The sequence below is a fragment of the Eleutherodactylus coqui genome, chromosome 13 (genome assembly GCF_035609145.1).
Source record: "Eleutherodactylus coqui strain aEleCoq1 chromosome 13, aEleCoq1.hap1, whole genome shotgun sequence".
Classification (NCBI taxonomy): Eukaryota; Metazoa; Chordata; class Amphibia; order Anura; family Eleutherodactylidae; genus Eleutherodactylus; species Eleutherodactylus coqui.
In genome coordinates, this window is record NC_089849.1 from 4628315 (window position 1) to 4652406 (window position 24092).

Below are 24092 nucleotides of genomic sequence, written 5' to 3' on the forward strand. Positions count from 1 at the left end.
CGCATAAAAATAATGGAGCACGTTCTATTTTACCATGTATTATGCATGGACAGCCCTAGGGTTCTCTGCGGGTTACATATTAAACGCTGGATATACGCAATACAGCGCAACGCCGCTATCAGAGAGTGGGGAATTGAAGGAAAAAAGAAGAAAACTAGTCACACTGCGCACGAGACCGTGGGTGAGATACATGCGTGAGACACGCTCTCATGCGCAGTGCACAATGGCTGCCATACGCAGTTATAGCCGGCTCTCACAGCTGAAAAACACACAGCACTTTACGCATAAGGTCGTGGGAATGAGCCCCAACAGTGTGGAGAGTATACGAGAATGGCGCGATCAAGGAAAACATCCAGCTATAGGGGATCCTGTGGCTGGAAACAACTCATCCCTGAAAGGGGTCGGAGGAGGATGTCAGGAATCGTTCTGCCCAACAGGCTGCACAGTCAGCTGAATACAACGCTGGAGCTCCAACTAAAGGCCCAGTTACACAGGATGAGCTGTGGGGCAAACAATGGCCGACAGCGCGTCCTAGTGAAGCTCTGTCCTGTGCTGTTACACAGTAGCGAATATCGCTGGCATTGCTCAGAGTACGGCCAGCATGTGAGGCGGGGCAGAGGGGAGCGCTATCCCTGCCAGCCTCTATTCACTGTAAGCAGGCAGTCGTTCAATTTTCTGCATGCATTTACACAGGACGACTAACGTCCAAATAACCGTGGGAGCACGGGTATATGAACAAGTCTGAACGATTATCGTCCCATGTAGAAGGGCTTTAACGTGTCCGAACGCACAACTCGCCGTTCCTCCGCACAGATGGCATAACAGCGGGCGACCAGTTCCAGCACCATTGTGTCTAAGAGAAACAGAAAGACTCCAGCTGGCAAAAGAGCGCAAAACTTGTATCACTGAGCAGCGGGAAAACAACTCCTGGTCAGATGGATGCAGATTTCTGTTGCCGATGGGAGATCAGAATTTGGCGCAAGCAGCATGAATCGCTGACCCCTTCCTGTCAGCTGGACAGAACATGTCAGCACCGCCATCTAATATGCGGCCACTACAAGAAGCTTCCTGTCCGCAGGGGCCGGTATTCATCACTGAGTGGGATCTATGCCAGGAGGAATTCCTGCAGTTCTGAAGAGCGAAGGAGTCCAACGCTACTAGATGGGGGGGTAATAAAGTCATCACAATGTACATCTACAATATAAAAATACCACAGAGTGCCTGAATATCTGCAATGCTTGTAGTACTACAGATAACAGCACGCTCGAACGGCTCTAGTCTTTCACATCATTACATGCGATGCTTGTAGTTCGTACAGCTGGAGAAGCTTCAGGTCGCTGTAAAGCGCATGATTACGTGTCAGCACGCTCGGCCGCGATCAGCGGGTCTCTAACACGTTCCACTGGCCACTTGTCGGAGCGACTATTTATATATCAAAGTTTGAATTGAAACCCATTGGCAAAACTAAAGTCACCACTCCTAATACAAAGAGTCGAGTCCATGCCAGCACGCTCCCCGCGCCGGCCGCCTCTGCGGGCAGGTTGGGGCACATCCACTACATACTGTACAGAGGAGGATTCGCATTGCTTCAGGAAATATCCAGTAATCCAATTTGGTCTACAGGGACGCAAGGCGGCAGAAGAGTTCAGGAGTTACTAGAGGGGTTACCTTGGACGGGGGGGCTTGGAGATGTGAGGGTCTAGAACTAAGGGCTCATTCACACAGGCGGATTTACGTTCCGCATTTTATAAACGCGGAATACGGACAGAATAAACCTGATTGATTGGCATCGGAGTATTCAGAGGAAAGTATTTTTCAGGCGCATGAAAAAAAAGTCACAGCGTGTCGTATTGCGGTGCGTATTCATGGAGTAAAAGTGCCCCGCATCGCGTCTCTGCGATTGTGTAAATGTGCCCCGCATCTGTAGTCACTGCTTCTATGCATGTTGGCAAGACACATTGTTTAAAAAATAGTCAAATCAATTGGGCTTTCTAGCAGTTTTCATTTTGTGCGCGTGAATAAACTGCAGTGCGTATATAGGAAACACGGGGGCAAAAAAAGAAAGAAGCATACGCACCAAATACGCTGCAAAAAAGAAAATGAGCAGGCAGTAAATATGCAGCATATCTGAGTGGCCAAATACATCCGTGTGAATAGGGCCTATCAGCTGATATCCTAGCCATCGCTCAATGTGGCACGGCCTCCAGATTGGAAGGCACATCCCAACCAGCCCTGCGATCTTATTAGCAGATGATGTACGTAGAAATCAGCAACGTGCGGGTGATTCCTGCAGGCCGCCGGCTCGAAGGGTTAATGCCACGGAACGCTCCAGCGCAGCCCAGCAGATGAACTCCAGCATACTCTGCAAGTTTGTTAGCAGCTGTTTACAGAGGGAAACCCGTTACTCCGTCTCTAATCCATTCATGCTTCAGTTTTTCCATCCTTCACGGCCACTGACAAGACTATCTTTAGGAGACCCAACATGTTTGGAAGGGAGATGATGGAAAGAAGATGTCCTTGTGCCAGGTTGGCATTCCCTCTGGTGTGGAAAATAAGGAGGTTCTCCTGAGACCCCTTCTTCCACCCTCCCCCTGAAATGAAAGCCGCGCTCTTCCAGAGAGCACAGCAGCCAAGTACAACAAACAAAAAGCGGCTTTCCCCAACCCTCCAGAGAAGCCGTCTCACACTTTTACAATGGTTTCCATAGAACTTGTTTTGCTATCATAACAAAATCAGTATATCCAGGCGCTGCAGAGAACTCTGTTTTGTCAAGACAATCCGTTTCCTGGTTTGTCAGGGTGCCAGGGCATTTTTGTGTGGGTGCCACAGACAGGGGACTCCCTGGATACAGTTGCATCTGCCATAGCAAACGCTCATCACTGTCACATTTCATCTCCAGGAAGAGCCGCTCCATGGGTGAGGTGGAGCTGTTATGGCTCTAGCACTGTCTGTATATACACTACGCTGACACAAGTACAGGGACGCACATACAAGGGGATGAAATTGGATGTTATTCCCACTTTTTCATCCGGTGTTGGGCCGCTTTTTGCTTCAATGACTGCAGTAAACCTCAACCAGATCCCCATAGATGTGTGGAGGGATTTGCCACCATTCCTGGAAGAGCTTCAGATAGTGATGCAGTGATGATGGGTGTGTTGGGCGAACGGATACGGCATTCTAGTTCGTCCCACTCAATGGGATTGAGATCCAAACTTTGGGCCATTGAAGTCTGCAGACGTTCTGCTCCCCACCCTGCGTGCCGTATGACATGGTGCTTGGTCATGGTGGTAGAGACACGGAGCTGTACCAGAGTATTACCACAGGGGAGGTGATGCCACATTGTCTGGGATGTCTCTGTGCAGATTGGTGGTGAGGATGGACTTCACTATAACCAATCGCCCCCGTCTCTCCCAGTAGAACCCTCCCACACCCTAACAGAACCTCCTCCAACCTCACTGCTGGGACAATGTGTCACGTAGAAACCGCTCTCCAGGCAACCACCACACCCACGTGTCGCCATGCGATCGAAAGATGGTGTCCTGTGATTCAGCCGTCCACAACTCTTGCTTCCACTCACTTACGGTCCGTCGGTCCGAGCCCCAGCCTAGGCACCGCTGTACATTCACTGCTATGATGTGTGCAGCCGTTCGTCCATGGTAACCCTTCACATGCCGTTCCCTACGGAAGGTTCTGGTGCCAATGGATGTGCGCGACAGTACATATGACAGGTCCTATTCCCATGTGAGACTCGCACAAAGATAGGACATGCAGCCATTTTTCAAACTGTGACCATCAGTTCAAGTGAAAAATCGCTCATATGAATGAATGCAGTCAAATGAGTGGCTTCATTTTCCGCACGGGTTCTACCCGTCTTGGACACGGACAGAATTTTTGTGGGAATATAGTCTGTGTGAATATGGTCTTAAGGATGGGTTCAGTTTTTGCCATATTGTATTGCTGCAAGGAGCAAGACTTAGTTCAGATTACGCTTTAAAGAGAGTAAGACACTATAAAAGGGTTAACGATAAGAATTTATTAAAATCAAATGATAATGGAGCATAGTGAATGATTGTCCTACGATTGTAAACTATCAGATCTATATACAAATGATAATAGCTATATACAAAACATAACGGCTGCAGATGTCACATCACAAAGTATAAAGATAGCAAGTTACATTATTACCTAAAAGATTACAGCTTGCATATGACCATCACCAAAGGTTCCCGCACTTCTAGTGGTTCATCAGATGACATCCTCATCTGGTCTCTAAAGCGTCTGGACTACCCAGAGCTTCTCATCCTTCCATCAGAGTCCAGGACTTTTCCTCATAGCTTCCAAAAGCTACTCCTCCTTAGTCCCTCTCCTGTCCTTTATACTAGTATAACTTGCTGAGTTATAGGCCATATTCTCCAAGCTTTGCTTCAATAATGTTAGCAAACTCTAGAATTGACCAGTTTCTATAGAGTGATAAGATCTAGTCAGACAAGGTCTCCCTCCTAGACAATAGATATGTATATGGCGGCTCCACAAAGACAGACTGATTGGTGTTATAACAAACATCAAAGCCATTCTCTTACTTACACATGAGAAACATGTAGAACAGGTCTGGGGTTAATTTCTTAGAATGTGGGGCCTAGTTGATATATTAAAGCCTGTTCAGATATGTATATACATATAGAATCAAGGATTAATGGCTACAAAATAGCCATAAAAATATTTCTATTACACATATGGGCAAGTATACTTCTAGATACAGTGAATGGCCCACTGGTGTAACTATAGGGGATGCGGTTGCACCCGGGCCCAGGAGCCTTAGGGGGCCCATAAGGCCTCTTCTCTATATAGGGAGCCCAGTACTAAGAATAAAGCATTATGGTTGGTGGCCCTGGAACCTTTAGCTATGCTCCTGGAATGGACCCTTTATTAGATACCCCCATCTAGTAGCGTTTGACTCCTTTGGCCTTCAGAGCCGCAGCAGTTTGTCGTGATGTAGATCCCACTCAGTGATGAAATGATTCTGCAGGAATACCGGCCCCTGCGGACAGGAAGCTTCTAGTAGTCGCCGCAGATTAGATGGCGGTGCTGACGTGTTCTGACCGGCTGACAGGAAGGGGTCAGAGATTCATGCTGCTTGCACCAAATTCTAACCTCCCATCAGCAACAGAGATCTGGACCCATCTGACCAGGAGATGTTTTCCCGCTGCTCAGTGATACAAGTTTTGCGCTTTCTTCCCCGCTGCACTCTTGCCCGTTTTCTTAGACACAATGACGCTGGAAGCGGTCATCTGCCATTATGGCCCATTTGTTAAGGAATGCTGCGTTGGGTGTTTGTACTGGACCATTAAATGGCGGGGGTCTTGGGCGGCAGAACCCCGCTGCTCTACTATTGATAATATATCCTGAGGATAGGCCATCTATACTTTACTACTGGACAACCAAAAAACTTGCCGCAACGCCCCTCAGGTATTGTCCCTCCCACTCGTTTGAATGTTGTGATTTACACCTACACTAGGAAATGCTGTGCCTGAGGCCCAGACTGCCTCACGCCTCTATAGCTTGATTGACCGCACGAATATGACCGCAAACATGGGCTAGTTAGAAGTTTACATTTTTTGTGGTAAGCGTTATCAGATCACAATCCTGCAGCAGCGTGTGAAAACATTCTTCCTACGTGATGTGATGGTCTTAGCTGCTGTAACACGATAATCTCTGTCCGGTTATTATAAGGCCATTTACGCAGATGCTGCAGGAATAAAGCCGTACTGAAGTACAGAAAGATAAAGGGGTCCTGTTCCTACCGGCCAGCACCATCCCAAATATCTGCAACCCCGCGGCACATCCACCTCCTATCTTGTATTAATAAAGGGAAAAGCTCCATTTCTGGTCTGAGATCTACTGAAGGAGCAAACGAAGGAGAGCCCCGTCATCCAGCCTCCTCCGCACGGCCAATACTAGATAGCTGAGGTTATGGGAGGATGTGCGGCGCTGGAGAACGCTACATCTCAGGGTTTTGTGCTGCTTTTGGTTGTTCACATGATGTAATATCTGAGTGCTGGAAGCTTGGAAGGTTTTCGATTTCATAGGCTTTCCTCAGTAAATAAATACAAGTCATGTTGCTATCTGAGAGAATCCAAGTCATATTACACTTCAATGCCTGAACCAGCGCACACGCCAACCGCTCTGCAGCGCCACAAACTATAGTAGCTCCACATGAAATTAACAGTTCGTGCTCTTGTAAAGTGCACTGGTCAAAGAGGTTTGGAAAGCAGAGATTTGGGGTGTTACTTAGTGGGGTGCAGAATAGTGGAGTGGCTCTGCAGATCATAGGGAAATAGACCACTAAACACCATATATCAGTCTTTGGACCTCAGTGTAAGGGGAAACTGAAATATTGAAGGCTACCTGTAGTCCCACTTCAGTTTTCAATTATATACTGAACAGCCCCCCTATCAGAGATCACAGCCCTTTATTAGAGCCCCCGGCCCTCTCATGATTGGCGCCCCCTGTATGGTAATTCCTCCCGTGACCCCGGAGTGCGGCATAAAAATCACATGACAAGTTTTCCGCGGATCAGTTTCAGTGTGAATCCACATTAGATGGAAGATCCAGCGATTGGAGCGACTTCCAACAAGGCCGTGTCATTGGTGCTGGACTAGCCGGGGTCTCACCGCCAACTGGGGGGGGGGGGGGGGTGTTTCTCGTGTAACGGTGTGGAGAGTATACAGAGAATGTCGCAATTGAGGGAAAACATCTAGCGAAAGGGGATCCTGTGGAAACAACTCATCACTGAAAGGGGTCAGAAGAGGATGTCAGGAATCGTTCTGACCTACAGGCTGCACAATCAGCTGAATACAACGCTGGAGCTCCAACTAACGTGTCCGAACGCACAACTCGCCGTTCCTCCGCACGGATGGTATAACAGCAGGCGACCAGTTCCAGCGCCATTGTGTCTAAGAGAAACAGAAAGACTCCAGCGGGCAAAAGAGCGCAAAACTCGTGTCACTAAGCAGCGGGAAAACATCTCCTGGTCAGATGGAGCCAGATCTCTGTTGCTGATGGGAGGTCAGAATTTGGCACAAGCAGCATGAATCGCTGACCCCTTCCTGTCAGCCGGTCAGAACATGTCAGCACCGCCATCTAATCTGCGGCAACTACAAGAAGCTTCCTGTCCGCAGGGGCCGGTATTCCTGCAGAACCATTTAATCACCAAGTGGAATCTACGCCACAGCGAATTGCTGCAGATCTGAAGATTAAAAGGAGCCAAACGCCACTAGATGGGGGTCAGTAATGGGGAGGTCAGGGTATTTTTCTGGAACGTCAAGAACCCTTAATGACACACACACACACACACACACACACACACACACACACACACACACACACACGCTTCACACATATGCATCTGTATGGAGAATTTTAATTTTTCTAGAATGGCAGGAAATCTTAGCTGGATTGACAGAGGGCGCAGCGCACTTTTTCCAACGGTGGCACAGGCCTTTCCTCACGGTTGAATTGCACCCAGTAACCACTAAATTGAGAATTTCATAGTCGACATTTTTTCTTAACCTTACTTAGCTTAACACTTTTGATGCCAGAGAAAAGTCACGATATGCCAAGTAAAATATGGCAGGCCCTGCTCCACCAGAAGGAGTTAACTAGGTTTTAATACTCGGATAGTCTACATGTAGCGCTAGGTGGCGGTGACCTGGCGAAGCCCGCAGTCTGTACATACAGCACATTGTCATGTAAACCACAACATGTCAGAAGTGTGAAAAACGTTAAGGGCGTCAACTGAAAAACTACATTGTTTCTGCACTCCTATAAAGAGACGGAAAGGAAAAGATGGCGTTAATTGTTGTATTTTCTGGGTACAATTCTGCTTCTCAGAAGAAAAAAAATATTGTTTAATACCATTCGTCACCTCATTAAATACAAGAAGACAGATGTGGACACGTTGCAGGACCTTCTAATGATGAACGCAGACCATTTAGGACAGTAAAAATAGCGGTAATACCGGGGAACAAAATTAGGCAACGCTTCCTGCTGTCTCTAGGTGGTTGGACTACTCAACCTATTCTTCCTAGCAGAGCAATTAGCCGAGCCGGAGATCGCGTCTTGTAATAACATCATGTAATTGTGTAATAAAAACATCCAGCACAAAGGGACGTTATGCGGCGGGGAGCGTCGTCATATGCTGACCCAGAAGATGGGAAGTGAAATCAATGCCGCCAACATGTGGGCATTTCAAACTCTACGGAGTTGCACTAATACTGCTAATACGTAAACGTCCTGAGTAATGGCCGACGCGATTTAGGGGAGAAAGTAACAGGAAAAACAAAGGAACAATAAACGGACATATCGTAAAGCAGCTGAACACGATCCTGCAGATGAGGCTCTGTTCACACGAGCGTGGTTGGAGCGCAGTATAGGCGTGTGAAAATATCGTGGCTAATAGAAGCAATTTGAACCAACCATTTCAATGGGCGATGCAGTGCGCCAAAAACACGCTGAAAATAGAACATTCAGCGTTTGTTTTAGCTCCCATTAAAAACACTAGTCTGTCAGGCCCCAGTTTAAATTAATAGAGGCTTAGTGCGGCGTTTTTAGTGGGCCTCATGCTGCGGCCCTCTAACCTGAAAAACGACTGCAGGCACCTTTCATGCTTGTGGACGCTCTCCCATGATATGGTTATCTTATTTGTCCAAATTGATAGATTTCAGTAAACAAACATCGGCCTGCAGTACGAATGTATCAAATGCAGAAAGAAAACAAGTCTAGATCCAAACAAGCAGCGATTTGTACCGTGACTGTGTAGGGACGAGCTCTCCAGAAGAGGAGGCAACCACGAAAACAAAAACATCACCAACATTGGAAGCTGCGGCCCGGGACAACAACGGTGAAATGGTTAATGATGGTTTGGTACAACAAGGCCATTACTCAATTCAACTTTGGTGGGTTGTCTATTCAGGAAATGCCGAATTTGGAGCCAAGCCTTAGGCACTAAGCTTAAACCCAAACCAGCTAAAGATACTGGAATGGCGCGCCCCACTTACGCCAGCTTCGTCATGTTTTTCATTTCTCCTTGAATATGTTTATTTAAACCCTTCCAAGACTGTGGTGGATCCGATCCGACTTCAGTGGCATTTCTTCTAAATACCCTACAGGCTCCCGAGGCCTGTTACTTATAAAGATAAAGCTGACCTTGCAGCCCTGTCTGCTAAGTAATACTGATGATCCCCACCGAAACCCCCACCCCCCCACTTGTCTGGAAATGGCAAGACCCGCAGTCACCGATAACCTTTCAGAAGTAATAGTTGATGGACTTTAGAAATTTAAGTTTTTCTGGTTTCATACAAATAAAGCCTAATCATCGTATGCTGGAAAGGAATGTTACTTTCCAATAAACTGTTTTAATAGCTCAATACTTTCAAAATCTCTGTTTGCTGTCAGTGGATTAGAACTTTCACGCTTATATACAAAGGCTTAAGGCCTCATGGCCACGGGCCCGCAGACATGGGACCAAAGACATTATACTCACCCGTCCGGATGCTGCGGGGCTCTCTTCAGTTGCAGGCAGATCTCCTTTCTTCTGCACGAGACACCAGCGGCGTGCCGCGCGCATGCACCGTGCCTTTTATTTTTTTTAGACTCCTGCTTTCACGCGGTCCGTAGCACGGATGCAGTGTCTGCTGCGGACGTGCCGCGGATCTGGACAGCTTCCATTGACTTCAATGGAGGCCTGCAGAAGCCGTCCGTGTGGGGAAAACGCAGAAAATGGAGCATGGACATTTTCTTACCTCTCCAGACGCTGCGGGTCTCCCTTCCGTCACAGACGGATCTTCTTTTCTGCTGCCTGGCGGATGTGCTCGGCACGCCGGCAGCGTGCCACGCGTTTATGCACTGTGCACACTTTTTAAAATCTCCTGCTCTCCCGCTTATCTGCGGCACAGCACAAAAACAGCTGCGGGTACGGACGGCTTCCATTGACTTCAATAGAAGCCGCCTGTGCGGGAGAGCCACAAGAAAATGGAGCATGCTGTGATTTCTTCCTGTGCGTGCGACCCGCACGCTGGGAAGAAATCACATCTGCATGTTTTTAGCTGCCCTACAGATGCTAATGTAGCCCTCTACGGGCAGCAAGACGCATGGATCTCCCATGCCGGGGCCACGTGCGGATTTTATAAATCAAATCCGCACGTGGACATTGGGCCTAAGTCTGTATAGACTCAAAAGTGACAATTTGCAACAATTGTATCCAGTCTGTGAATCCCCTGTAAGCCTCAGACTGCGGTGTCTACTATCCATCTGCGCTACTAAAAGCTACCCATCTGGACAACTCATCATACACAGACAGTCAAAATGGTAAAACGAGAAAAGCACATTATGAATATATTATATATTACATACGCACACACACACACACACACACACACACTATATTCTGCGGCAGATCTGCATCTCCATTCAGTTCAATGACGATCCATGCTGTAATATACAGTGCGGATTTCTGCAGCATGTGAATTTCTAATACATGTGCGGAAATAAAAAAAAGTGACGTCACTTCCTGACTCAGTTTCCCTATGAAATCCATTTCAGGAATCACACACACACACACACACACACGCACGTCCATTGAAAAGGCCTAAGACTGTTTGCAGACCTGCGGCCCTCTATCTGCATAGCTCTGGCAGCAAGCTGCAGGACAGAGGTGAATTTCTGCTGTGGCTTTTGAAAAAATCTGCACTATATAAGACTACATGAATGAAGATGCAGATCTGCTGTGTAAACATACCCCATAGGTTATCCCAGTAATAGATAGCATCCTCTTCACAGAATAGGTGATAACATGATGATCTGTGCGGGTCCCACTACTGGGACCCTTACCAATCCCGAGGACTTGGGTTCAAAGTACCCAGAAATGAACGCAGCAGCGGACGCACATGAGCACTGCTTCTCCGTTCATTTCAGTGGGACCTCTGGAGACAGGTGAGCGCTTGAATACAGCTATCTCATCTGGTGCTACATTACTGCAGGAGCCTTCAGGACTTGTGTTCATAGGATCAGTGGGGGTCCTAACAATCAGAACCCAATGATCAACAATTCTGTCAATAACTTCTATTAGTTGGACAGGCCTTTAAATATCTCATCAACAGGGACCTAAATATGGCAGGCTGAACAGTAAAGGTATAAGAACAGAGGCTAAGCTCACAACTTTGGTGGAGGTTCTGTCCAGACGGGGGCAGAATAAAGCAGCTGGATAGTTAATGGGGTCCATCGGGCACCACTGCTGTCCATCATGTGATGGATCTAGCACAGATATTATTGTCATTTTCTGTTCCTATAATGGAATAGAGAAACAAAAATACGTGTGCAGATGTGAAGCCTTGCTTCTAAGAGTAGATATCGTCCTTCAAGGCCTATATTCAAGGAAAAGAAGAGTCAAAAATAACTTGGAAGGTGGTAGGGAGATAGAGACGGACTATGATAATGGCCATACAAGGAGGAGATTAATTAAAGCCGGTGCAGAGAAAAAGTGGAGCAGTTGCCCATAGCAATCGGATGTTATTTTTCAGAGCAGGCCCAGCGTCAGTACCCAGCAAAGCCAGGCAGATGCCAGGGCCCACTGAGCCAGGGAGACCCATTTGCTGATAGAAGTTGATCACATGGAGGCCCAGGCAGTTGAGCCCCCCCCCCCCCCAATTTTGAGTGTGTTGAATAAAAAAAAAAATCCATAGTCCCCTCCTGTGTTGCTCCCGGCAGCTGTAATGGGCATGCTGCCCCCCACTGACTTCCATGTTGTGCGGTCAATTATATGATTGTTGATACTTACTGCCTGTAAGGAGGCAGACTGTTTTTTTTTTTTTTAATTACATATGCGAGAGGATGTTGGGGGGCCGTGGAGGCGTATTTATCAAAGGATAACAGGTCCATTATTTCTTAATGAGCCAAATGGAGGCATTATTTTTCAGAAGGGGCAACGGAGAGCATTATTTCTAAAAGGGAGCAGATGGGGATATTTCTGAAAGAAGGCAAAAAGTAGAAGTACTGTTTTTAAAAGGGGGCAAATAGGGACAATATTTCTGAGAAGGGGGCATTACTGTAAACTGTGAAAATGAGGACATAATAACTGAAAGTAGGCAAACAGGAGCATTATTTCTAAAATGGGGTATTAGTGAATGAGGAGAAAATGGGCAGTATAACAGAGGAGGGTAATATTACTGAGTGGGCACATAAGGACAATATTATTTCTAAGTGGGGGACACTTTTAATGTGTGAGGATCACTATAAGCAGCACTTACTAGGGGCAAAAATGGGGACAGTACTACTGTGTGAGGTACTACAGGTGGCATTATTACTATCTTGGGTACTAAAGAAGGGGGGTTGTGTAGAGGTGTGGATCATATAGGAAGGGTGATGGAAAATTATGGAGTAAAAGAGTCTGTGTGACAAATCCTGCAGAGTCAAGTTGTGGTTGAGAGAAGTGGTCATGGTGGTCTGGACTGGATACAGAAAAAAAGGGGAATTGAATAACTCCAGTCAGAGAAGACGTCACCTGTGATCACTGGACACAACATTACTGTAATATTTTATATGGTCTGCAAAGCAAGTGTGTAAAGCTGGTATGCACCATTATATGGTCCCCGTATGTGACGTAGCAGACTTACTGCTACATGTGTCGTTACACCCTGCAAAGGCGCCCACTGAGACTCTGTTGGCCAAGGGACCACATAAACCTGGAGCTAGCCCTGATTCAGAGGCAGCAATCTGACGGGTTGTTTTGCACTCAATTTCCTGCCGAGTTCCATTATATGCCGTGGGAGCCGGTGAGATAAGCGCACATCAGCATTACCGCCTTTATAAATAATCTCAATATTACATAAGTGAGAAAAGAACATTTCTAGTCTGGAGCTGCAATCACCTTCCTGAATTCTCACAGGTCATCGAATGCCAGGGGGGACTTCAAACTGTAGAAAGCTCTCACTGCATTAGTGAATTGACCCCACAGTTGTGATCTAGTACAAGACAGAGAGTCAACATTCACTGTTCCAGAAAGAAGTGTTGGAGAAAGCTGCTACGCACGGCGTCCGAGCCGCCAGATGACTACGGGCAGAACACAAATCCAGTCATTATACTACACATGGCTCCGTGTTATTTTTAATTCTCAGAAGAAAAGACCTCTTATAAATGGTGAGGAATGTCAGACAGGACTGGAGGCCATCAACTATCTCTGCAGCAATCACAGATTTTATGTTTAATGCGCTTAACTGACTCCATGTTGGCAGTCCAAGTGTTGGCCAGCGACAGACATGCTGAGAGACAGAACGGTAAAACAGTGGAAAATACTTATCTAGATTTTCATAGCATTTTACCAGACCTATTTAAAAAGTTATGAGCAGACAATAAAAGTAGCGCAGAGAAAGATGATGTCAGGGCAGACAGCGGCATTATTCAGGTACAGGAAGGGAACTGCAGACGAATGTCCTCATCTTTTTCCTACCTCCCAGGGAGAGATTTACCTTGTCTTCCCATAGGACAAGTCTATGCTAATTCAGTAATAGCACAAAGCTTCAGGTTCTGGCAGGGCTGGACTGCAGATACTGGGATTATACACACAGGACAGAGTGAGGTCTGCATCTGAAGCTCACGTCGTACCACAGTAAGATGTAAGGCTCAGTGCGTGCTCTGCTGTGCCATCCTGAAAATACTTGGTCCATCAGCCGACTGTATCCTTTGTCCAGTGGAACAGACTCTAATTACAAATAATGACAACTTAATAACACGACCATTAATGATTATACTCTTATGAATGTTAGGAAAATGATTGCAGACAGCTGATGGACCAAATGCGCTATAAGCTGGGGGTTGGGCAGAGAAGCAGAAAATGAGGTTTAAACACCAATAAATGTAAGTTTCTTAATATAGGAAGGGAAAATGTACGTCCCCATTACATACTACACGGGAAACCACTGAATGGAGGAGATCTGCTAATAAATTATACCCATTAATGAGTTATTAGAGATTCTTAAGTATTACAGGAGTGTTCCCATCTCAAACTTTTATAGCGCATCCTGTGGACATGCCATGAAAATCTGGTAAAAATGGGTCCCCTTCGGAGACTTGTGCCAATCTCAAAATCTGACCTCCCCAGACCATGCTGTGGTGGCATGAAGTGGCAGGGGGTGATCTGGAGTGTAAGGACACATGCAGGCATGTTGAACCCATGTACAGCCACGGCAAATACTAGTTCTGCAATGTTATTACTGTTTATTGAAATGTCTCTTTAACCCATTCGCAACTGCCAACAGTAGATTTAGGACGCTGGTGCCTGGGCTCTGCGCAGCAACGTAAATTTATGTCAGCTGCTCCACTTGCAATTGCAGGCCCCAATGGTGGGTAAGACCCCCAAAATAGGCTGTTCCAGATGACGTAATTAGTGACAGCCAATCATTGCGCTCGCCGGGAAAGTTCATACACTGCAAACTATCCTGGTGCTGCATCAGTGTCAGATGAAGGAGAGCTAAAGAATGTGTAGCATGTAAAACCCCTTCTATGACAATCACCTATAGTATTTCGTTACTGTAGGTATTCTACAATGTTGCACTAATATTTTAATAATTTATCTAGAATTAAAAAACTATAATTCTAAGGGTACATACGCATTCATAAGATTTTGGTGCTGATCCACATATTTAGCGCTGTGGATTTTGGTACAATTTATTTGGTGTGGATTTTGATGCAGCTCCACAGCTGATTTTACCCTTCAAAGTGTAGGGGTGAAGTCTGCTGCGGAACCATGTCAAAATTTGTGTAAAAACCTGCACCAATCCCTTTATGTATGAACATACCCTTACTTTATTGCATAAATTATTATATCAACTGATTTATTGTAATCATTATCCTGTATTTACATTAAAAATTATAAATAAAATCTAAACGAAAATTAAAAATAGACAATAACATTTTAAAAACTAATGTTAAGTTAGTAAATCTCCTACATTGCTCAGAAATGTGTAAAAGTTTTCAATTGTGCTTCCAAAATAAAGTAAACAAGTGAAAATATATATCTGATCAAAAATTAGCACAATACGTATGTACAGCACATATTTGACATACCGTAGTTTTAAAAAAAGGAAAAAAATAACAAATTTTAACAATTTTCCTCAATTTTGGCATTTTTTAAAATAATAAATATACACAAATTGTATTGGTCTACTTTTACCACCTAAATAAAGCACAACATGTGATGAAAAAAACAATGTCGGGATTTCTTGGATGTGTTAAACCGTTATTCTGTTAAAGGGACACATGCCAAATTTCCAAAATTTTGTCTGGTCATTAAGGCCCAAACAGGCTTGGTCTTGAAGAGGTTAACTGCAAGGAGTAGGAACAAAGTGCGTGCATATTGCTAAGGCGTGAAGCACCGTCAGGTAGAGTATGGCGTTTAATGATGTGTGCGTGAAGGAGTGTCTGAATGGGGTTCGCATAGGTCTAGGATGCAGTTGTCACAAAAAGTGGTGTGACAGCAGGTAGACCAGAGCAGTAGCTGCTTGTAGTACAAAGAAAGGAGACAACTCTAAAGGCCCTTTTACACGGGACGGCACTTGGCTAAACAACTGCACGAGTGTGGATGTCACCACGATCCAGTAATAGTCTTTTTTTAGCGAACGAATAGTAAATGCCTTCTTTGCATTTACACTGAACGATTATCGCTCAATTTTGTTTGTTTGAACGAATTTTGCACAATAATCGTCCCGTGTAAATGGCCCATAAGGCGCTGTGGATACATCCCTGGAGAGTGCCGTCAGAGCTGGAGGAGAGTTTAACACGGCCAGAAGTGTGGTGCCTGGAGGGTACGAGAGAGCCCAAGGAGACACCATTAAGCCGAGAGTACTGCCTGAATCAGGAATGTGGCCAAGTGAGTCAGGTGCTATTGCCACTAACTTCAGAGTCTTGTGATCTTCAGCCCCTTGAATGTGCTGCAGAACCTAGATTGGCCCCTAGCACCCGTGGGGTCTTACAGGGGTACAGAAACAGCTGAGTGGGGAAAGAAATGGGAGTTACGAAAGCAGCATAGCATAGCATAGCCGACTTGGCTGTTTCCATACTCCCTTTCACCCTGCCCATGGCATATAGAGGGGTTTTCTTAGCACAGTCATGATGGACTTAGATGAGAATACCCTTTAAGCTCCATGTTAGAGTATTACCTCCCTATAGAGGATAGTTTTTTCCCATGTGCCTTCTCATACAACTTGCTATTAACATGACACCTCATTTCCTGTAATTAGTAGAAAATATTACATTACAATTTTTGCATTACATTACATATGACACATAAACGCTTTCACTTTCCTACCACAAATAAAACCAGAGTGCAGAGCGGTTTTCAGCTTTAGTATTTTTACATTAATGCACCCACACATTTCACAGTCATTCTGAAACGCATGTAAGTTCTAGACTGCTGAAAATGGACAACACTGACAGTGATCTGTGCAAATGTTCTACTTCCTAATATGCCATCATGGCAGTTAGAGTGCAATGCACCATGGACATCGCAGCTTAGAGGTTTGCAGACTGAGCACATTACAATACAAGACTATAATTACAAAACGTCACAGTCCTTACCGTCATCCAAGTAGGCCTGATCCAGGTTCTGCTCTTGCTTAACAGTGACACCTGAGGGTAAGATTTCCTTCTGTTCTGTAGTTGGAGGACCATTCTTAGGAGACCGCTGGCTATTGGACTGCTGCTGGATGACGGTGGGGTAGTTAGTGGGGCTTATTCTTTGCACTTGAGTTGGTCGTGTAAGACTGGAAGTGAAGTCGGAACACATGATGTGTTGGAACTCTTGGTGACTTCCACATCTCATCTGATGATTGGTGGGAGAATAGTGGATGACTGGAGATGGCTGAGGGTTGGCTGTAGACTGGACTGGAGAGCTCGTGTGGACAAGGACTGATCTATGAGGATCTGGAATGGTGATCTGAGGAGCTACCAGGGAGGGCTGGTGATAGCTTAGTTGGCTGGGACTAAGGCTTTTGCTTCTTTGGTACATGGCTGCTGATGGACTCTGCTGTGGATATCGAGAATCTGGCGATGGAAGGCCAGCTCGGACTTGCTGACAGGAGACCAAGTTGGCCACTAAGCAGGAAGGGGATTCGCTGCTCAGTGGATGCTGGGTGTAGAAGGGTTGAGGTGCCGCTCCTAGCCCTGTATGTGCGCTGCCCCCAACTATGGGAGGATATTCATCAAGAGGCTCGGTTTTAATGGATGGCACTGAAACAAGCAAAATAAAGGAAGAAATAAGGATCATTTTAGTGACAAACACCAATGTAATACATGATCTCACAATAACTAGTATGTGCCAGGATAAGTCACTACATTAGTAACAACATTAAAGGCTAACGAAACTTTTAAAAGAATCTCTGACGTGTCATTGTGATGCATCAGAAATACTGACAGTGGGGGTCCTGGTGCAAGACCTCCGTTGATCGTCAAAGCGAATGGGAATACACATTCAGCGTGCTCCATGGAAAGACTACGAAATATGTACATCGCTTGCTGATAACAGCCAAATGGGCATAGCACTCTTCAGCCCCTCATTATAGTGTCTGGTGGGGGTCTCAGCCCCCGGACCCCATGATAAATACTTTTAACGTCATTATAACAGGTCAGAATTTTTTTTAAAGTTTAGTTATACTTTAAAGTAACTACAGACTATTACTAGCAAACAACAAATGGCAATCATTTTGTTTCCGCTAGTAAACCTGTTCCCCAATGTGACGTGGAATATGTTGGCGCCATATAAATGTTACTCCTCAAATGACCCATCTGAAAAAATTAAAATTAGATTTCTGTTTACAATTAGGAAACAATTTTGCACTCCGACTCATTTGGCCCAGGAGTTTTCAATTAGCAGGAGACTGCATAATAGTGTTTGTACACAGTGCAGATCTCTTCTGGAACTGCAGGCGGATCTCTGATGATTGCTGGCACCTGGACTGGTCATGGCTTTGTCTAGGTGTTGCCTGGCAATCGGCGGAGATCCACCTGTGACTATGGGGGAAGATCCACACTGTGTACGGTCACCCTTAGAGTGTTCTCCGTGTGTTTGGCGCTCAGACATGACAGCTTTTGAGAGCAGTTTACATGGTGTGGTGCTACATGGTGGCTGTTGCTGTGGTGTCTCTGAGTTGATGTAGCCCAAAGCCAAGGGAACTTAAGCCTGGCAGGAGTGCTCGCCCTGTGGGTGCTATGTTGTAGTGTCAGCGGTCGCCATGCAGTGCTGCACCCAAAAGAGTAAGGACCCACTAAACAGATGTTGCTGTGAAGTGTCTGGTAGGCTTATATAATATGAACAAAATGCAAATAAGAACCTCATGTCTGAGCTTAGAATCTTTGTGTAGCAGCAATAGAATGATGCACAATATGTGACTGACATCAGGTCGTCTTCTAGTTTGCATGGAACCAATTCAGTGATGCCAAAACACAAGTAAAAAGTAACAAAGTCATTACAAAAAACCTGTATATTAGCTGTTATCTGAGAATCTACATGTGGATGGCGGTCCTCACCTGGCAGGTAGGTGAAGTGCTGGGCCTGGCTTCTTTTTCTTTTGCCGTTTATAACATTGAAGTTCACTTTCACGGGGGCGGAGATGTGTCTGTTGCGATATTCTGGCACCTCCACAAACAGCATGCTCTAAAGCAGGAGAAAAACGGCAGTCACTTTATGAAAAAAAAAAATCACGTTTATGCTCAAAAATAGAACTGACAACATATAAAATTTCCGGCTTCAATGTCATTTACATTTTTGCAACACAATATTTTATTGTTACAGCAGATCAGATGTAAAATACAGAATTAAAGCAGATCTGAACTCGGACTATACTGCCCTACACACAATCACTGCCCAAAGAAGCACAAGGAGCGCTCTGCTCATTAATGCACTAAAGCCTCGTGTGGAACAGAGTGTTAAGGCAACAGAAATGAAGGTTGCAGGTTCAATCCCCGCATGGTTAAGTTAGCTGGCTCCATCCTACTGAGGCTGGTAAAATGAGCACCCAGCTCGGTGGGGGGTAATAAATTTAATTACCTGAAAGCACTGCGGAGCTATACACATAACAAGATTGCATTTATTTAACAAGAGGGACATTTCTTACTGGCTCACTTTGGCTGGGGATCAGCTGCAGTGGTCACATGTCCTTGTGTCAGGACATCATCGATGCTGCAGCAGAAAGTGGAGTGCGGCGGGGACTGGTCACTGGTGAGGCTATAAGGACCTCCTTTATGTTTTACAGCCAGGAGAGCAGATTTACAAAAAGTTTACTTTTCTGGATAACTGGTTAACACCACAGGCATAAGTTTATGTCATGGGCACATGGTAACTAGGGCAACAGGACGTAAACTTACTGCTAACATAGGACCAATCACAGTGGTCCTACCAGTGCACACGTTGTGATTGGTCAGTCAACACTGACTGACCAATCAGAGCGCAGCAGCCTGAGATTGCGCTATTTATAATGCGAGCCCTCTCTCCAACCACTGCAGTGATCAGTGTTACAAAATAATATGCTTCCTATACTGTCCGTACAGACAGCAGTGCGGGAGTCAGCTGATTGACAGGGATCTGAAGTGGCAGATCCCCTCCAATCACCTAATGATGACCTATCTTGAGAATAGGTCATCAATAGAAAAAAATGTCTTCAGTCCCAGACAACCCCTTTATACCATCTGGGTCACAGAGCGTTTTACCCCTATGAAGCTGAAGCTGCCAGTCACCTGGCCTATCGCCGAGTATGGCGGCAAAATTGTACTGTGCATGACAGCGTTTATCACGCACGCTGTCATGCGCAGTCCATCTGTTTTTTATTGTTTTGCTTATATTGCATATAGGTGTGCATATATAGGTGCCCAAAGAGAGCTATCGGCTCTCATGCGCATATATACATGGCAAAATAGAACTTGCTGCCCCCCTTTTTGCGCTTGTGTATTATGCAATTCCAATACGCTAATCTGAGCGGTGCGGCGTAAGACAATGTAATTGATTGCCTGTGAATTACCGCGTGTCACACAGGCGTACAGTGCACGCGTAATACACAGTAATCATATGCCCATGTGAGCTCGGCCGTAATCTGATAATGGCAGTCCTGTATACCCAGCACCCGTGTTGAACATTTATCGTACTTACAGGCTGACTTTTGTCTTTATCCACTGTGGCTTCTGTCTCCCAAATTTGCTGACCATCTGAAAACACAAAAAGTATATTTACTTGTTACAGTAAACCCTAAAACCCCTCTTCTCATCCATCTCTGCATTGTTATAGTGACAATGGAAGCTTCTAAATTTTCAGAGTATGGGCGGAGTCCTGGAAAAAAATATCAACTCAGAGCGGACAGACCGTTCTAGTAAAAGTGTGTTTTCACAAAATGAACAATTATATCTGATGGGGTGTTGAAGACTCAAATTTTCTAAAGGCAAAATATTACAGTTGGCGACAAAAAACAGGGCTGAGAAACGTTAAACAACCGTACTAAGGCATCCTGCAAATTGAAGCCACACAATGCGTCATGCGTTCAAATATGAAAAGTGAGAACTTTGAGAAACAACCAAAACAAAAAGACACTTTCTGAATCTGGTAGAGCAAAAAAAAAAATACAAAGCCCAAATGCGACAACTGGATGGGATGAGCAGGACCCATAGACCAGATACGGAGAAAAGGTTCAATCATTAAAGGGCCATTGCCACTGCAAAGTCTCTGAGAATCCCTTTAATCCCCTCCTGCTTCCCCTTGTGATGTCTTCGGCCTATGCCATGCATTCACGGAGGGCCAGTAGGTTGCCATGATCGCTATTAGAAGTACTACAATGTATTAGAGTGTTTTTATAGCATTGTAGGTTCAAGTCCCCTACAATAAAAAACAAACAAAAAAAAGTATAAATAATTCTGCTATCATTGCATCCCTAACGGCCAGTACAAGAAGTTGAATATATTTTTCTCTCTTTATTTTGCGTCCCAAAAAAAGCAATAAGAGAGATCAAAAGTGTCATATGTACCCCAAAATGGTGACAATAGGAACAACTCACCATACAAAAAGATAAGCTTCACAGAGCTCTTGTGATGGAAAATAAAAAAAGTTATGGGACTGCGAATGCAGTGATGCATGAAAAAAGTCTAAAATAACAAAAATCAGTTTTTGTTGTACAAAAGTTGAAAAACCCTATATAAATTAAAAAATATAAATATATAAAAATAAATAAATATTATAATATATATAAAATTTTGGAATTGTGACAACCCACAGAAAAAAAAATTTTCACATCATTTATGCTGCATAAGAAAAAGAAAACAAACAACAAAAAAAAAGAAATGAAAATGGCCGTACTTATGTTTTTTCTCCTCGTCCTACCAAACAATTTAAAAGTTAAACAATACATTATAAGAACCCAAAAGTGGTACCAATACATACTCCAGCTTGCCCATAGGAATGCATGGGCTTCACATACATGCGATTTGCAGTGCTGTCGCCACTGTGAAAGCAGCCTGAAGCAAAACCACTTTCATTAAAAAATGCGCTTCTATTTTGGCACAAGGTATTTGTATATTCACACAAGAGTGAATTAAGGCTTATTTACACCGGACGAATGTCGAGCAAACTATGCCCGACACTTGTCCCCACACATACTTGCTCCCATGTTGTCACACAGGAGGGAGTATCGCTCCAGCCACCAAAGCCCCCTGCTGGCCGCTCTGTCAGAGAGACAGCGATACTCACCCCTGTGTGACAGCATGGGAGCAAGTATGTGCGGGGACAAGGGTCGTCCAGTGTAAATGGGACCTAAGTTACAAAGCGTTGTGTTTGTCATGAAGCTGCCAGAGTATAAAAAATGATAATACGGCCTTTGCAAGCTCTTAAGAGCCAGTGGTGTCCTTCACATTGGAGTCCACACGCCGGCACCTCACCACCACCAATGCTGACGAATTCCAGGTTTTACAGTACTACTTCTTCTTCCACTATAGGCAGCCCAGTAAGAACTGTTAGTTGAGTATTTCTCATTAAAAATATAATTAGGACTTTGAGTTCCACAGAGAACAGCGTGTGAGGGGTGGCACAGCACAGAACCGCCCTGAAAGGCGATGAAATTACCCAAACTGCCAGCAACCTGCAAGGACATCACTGACATCATGAGGAGAGGAAGACTCCATGCTGCATGATCTGGCGTTGGAAGTGGAGCCGGACAGATATGGGTAACTTTTTCGTTTCCCCAGATAACCCCTTTAAAGGGAAACAGTCATCCCAAAACGACCTCTGGTGAACATTACGTTTCTATATTAAACATTTTAAACTAATTTTTGGTGATTTTTTTTGTATGTTCAATGTACTGATTTATATTTAAGAAAATCTTAACATTCTACAGTTCTCACATCAAGGACTAAGCCTAATAACAGTCTGAACTGGTCATCTCATTATCATCACAGACAGGAATACACTGAGAGGTGACACCTATATATAGATAACACAGGATCCACCATTTACTATAGGTGAGGTCACAGCTCACCTCCTCCCCTTCCTGCTCGCTGACCACTAGTTCTAATAATAATCTGACACTTCCTATTCTGTACAGAGAAATTCTCAACTGTAATCCCATTATCATCACAGGCAGGGTTACACTCAGAGGTGACACCTATATATAGATAACAGAGGACCCACCAGTCACAATAGGTAATGTCACAGCTTACCTCCTCCTCTCCCTGTCTGACACTTCCTGTTCTGTAGAGACAACTTCCCAGCAGTCATCTCATTATCATCTCAGCAGGATTACACTGAGATGTGACACCTATGTATGGATAACACAGGACCCACAAGTCACAAAAGATGATGACACAGCTCACCTCCTCACTGCACAGAAAACAGAGGACTCTATAATAAAAAAAGTCTATATATGTGATAGGCCGATTTAGACGGGACCAGTGTCGGGCAAACGATGCCCGCCCCTCGTCCCCGCACATACTCGCTCTCGTGCTGCTGCATGAGAGCTAGTATCGCTGGCTCACAGTGGGGAGGCTGCAGGAGATTTCTCTCCTTGCTCCCCCGCCCCTCTCCATTCACTTAACATAGCAGCCGTTCAGTATTGAACAGCTGCTATTTACACTCAACGATCATCATTCAGCTCATCGTCCATCGTTTATGCTGCAGTGCTCCCCTCCTCCCCTCCCTGCACACTGACCACTAAGCCTAATAATAGGTCAGAGAGCAGATCAACCCTTTATAATAGAAGTCAATAGGACTTATCTTGCCCATTAGGTCTATGGCCGCAAGGTTGTTGTAAAGCATATGTCTAAATGATACATTCCCTTTAAGGTAGTATTTCCCAATTTCAGTCCTCAAAGCACTCCAACAGGTCATGTTTTCAAGATATCCTATAGTAAAAACACCTGTTGCAATATCTCAGGCACCGACAATTAAATCACCTGTGTAATACTGAAAAAATCCAGAAAACACAACCTCTTGGGTTCCCTAAGGACTGGAGTTGGGAAACACTGCTTTAAGGGCGGCTTCACACGGGAGTATATGCAAAAATGCACGTATTAGTGCAATGTATTTAAACCCTTTTTATGCCTTTTACTGTACTTTCTGTATTGCTGTGCCCCACTTTAAAGGCTATTTAGCCTAATTAGTTGCAGATGTGTTCTTTTCCCTAGGAAATTGTGCAGTGTAATACGCAATTACCCATGATTTGGGTGCACAGTTACGCACCCCTCTATTGACCTCTATGTGCACTAAAATAAAGCATGATGTGTTCTTTTTCGTGCACGTGGAGGGCGCACGCAAAACCAAAAGAGTATGAGCCCATTGAAATCATGCTTGTTGCGCGTACAAATACGTCCCTGTGAAGCCGCCCTAAGGTCTGCTATGAGCGCGGGGGATAGAGATTCTGGAATAAATGCTGCCGGCCCACCAGATCGGGGCGCCACGACTGAGGGGTAGCGAGATTCTCTCCATACTGCTGCCTGGAATATTTCTTTATCGGTTTATTGCTAATTACAACAGTCACAAAACACCAATTCAGTGCGGCTTAAAAAAGTGTCTAAAC

The 24092-nt window shown here is 45.0% G+C and overlaps 1 protein-coding gene across 5 annotated transcripts in view; it reads right to left on the minus strand.

The window, feature by feature from the left end:
- NFATC2 (nuclear factor of activated T cells 2) overlaps nt 1-24092 on the minus strand; it is a 134691-nt gene that overhangs the window by 14144 nt on the left and 96455 nt on the right. For all 5 annotated transcript variants that reach the window (XM_066587597.1, XM_066587596.1, XM_066587595.1 and 2 more), the window contains exons 7-9: nt 20189-20244; nt 18574-18700; nt 16627-17277 (exon numbers count right to left, since the gene is read on the minus strand). In XM_066587597.1, the coding sequence (XP_066443694.1) occupies nt 16627-17277; nt 18574-18700; nt 20189-20244 (834 nt within the window). The remainder of the gene's footprint in view (nt 1-16626; nt 17278-18573; nt 18701-20188; nt 20245-24092) is intronic.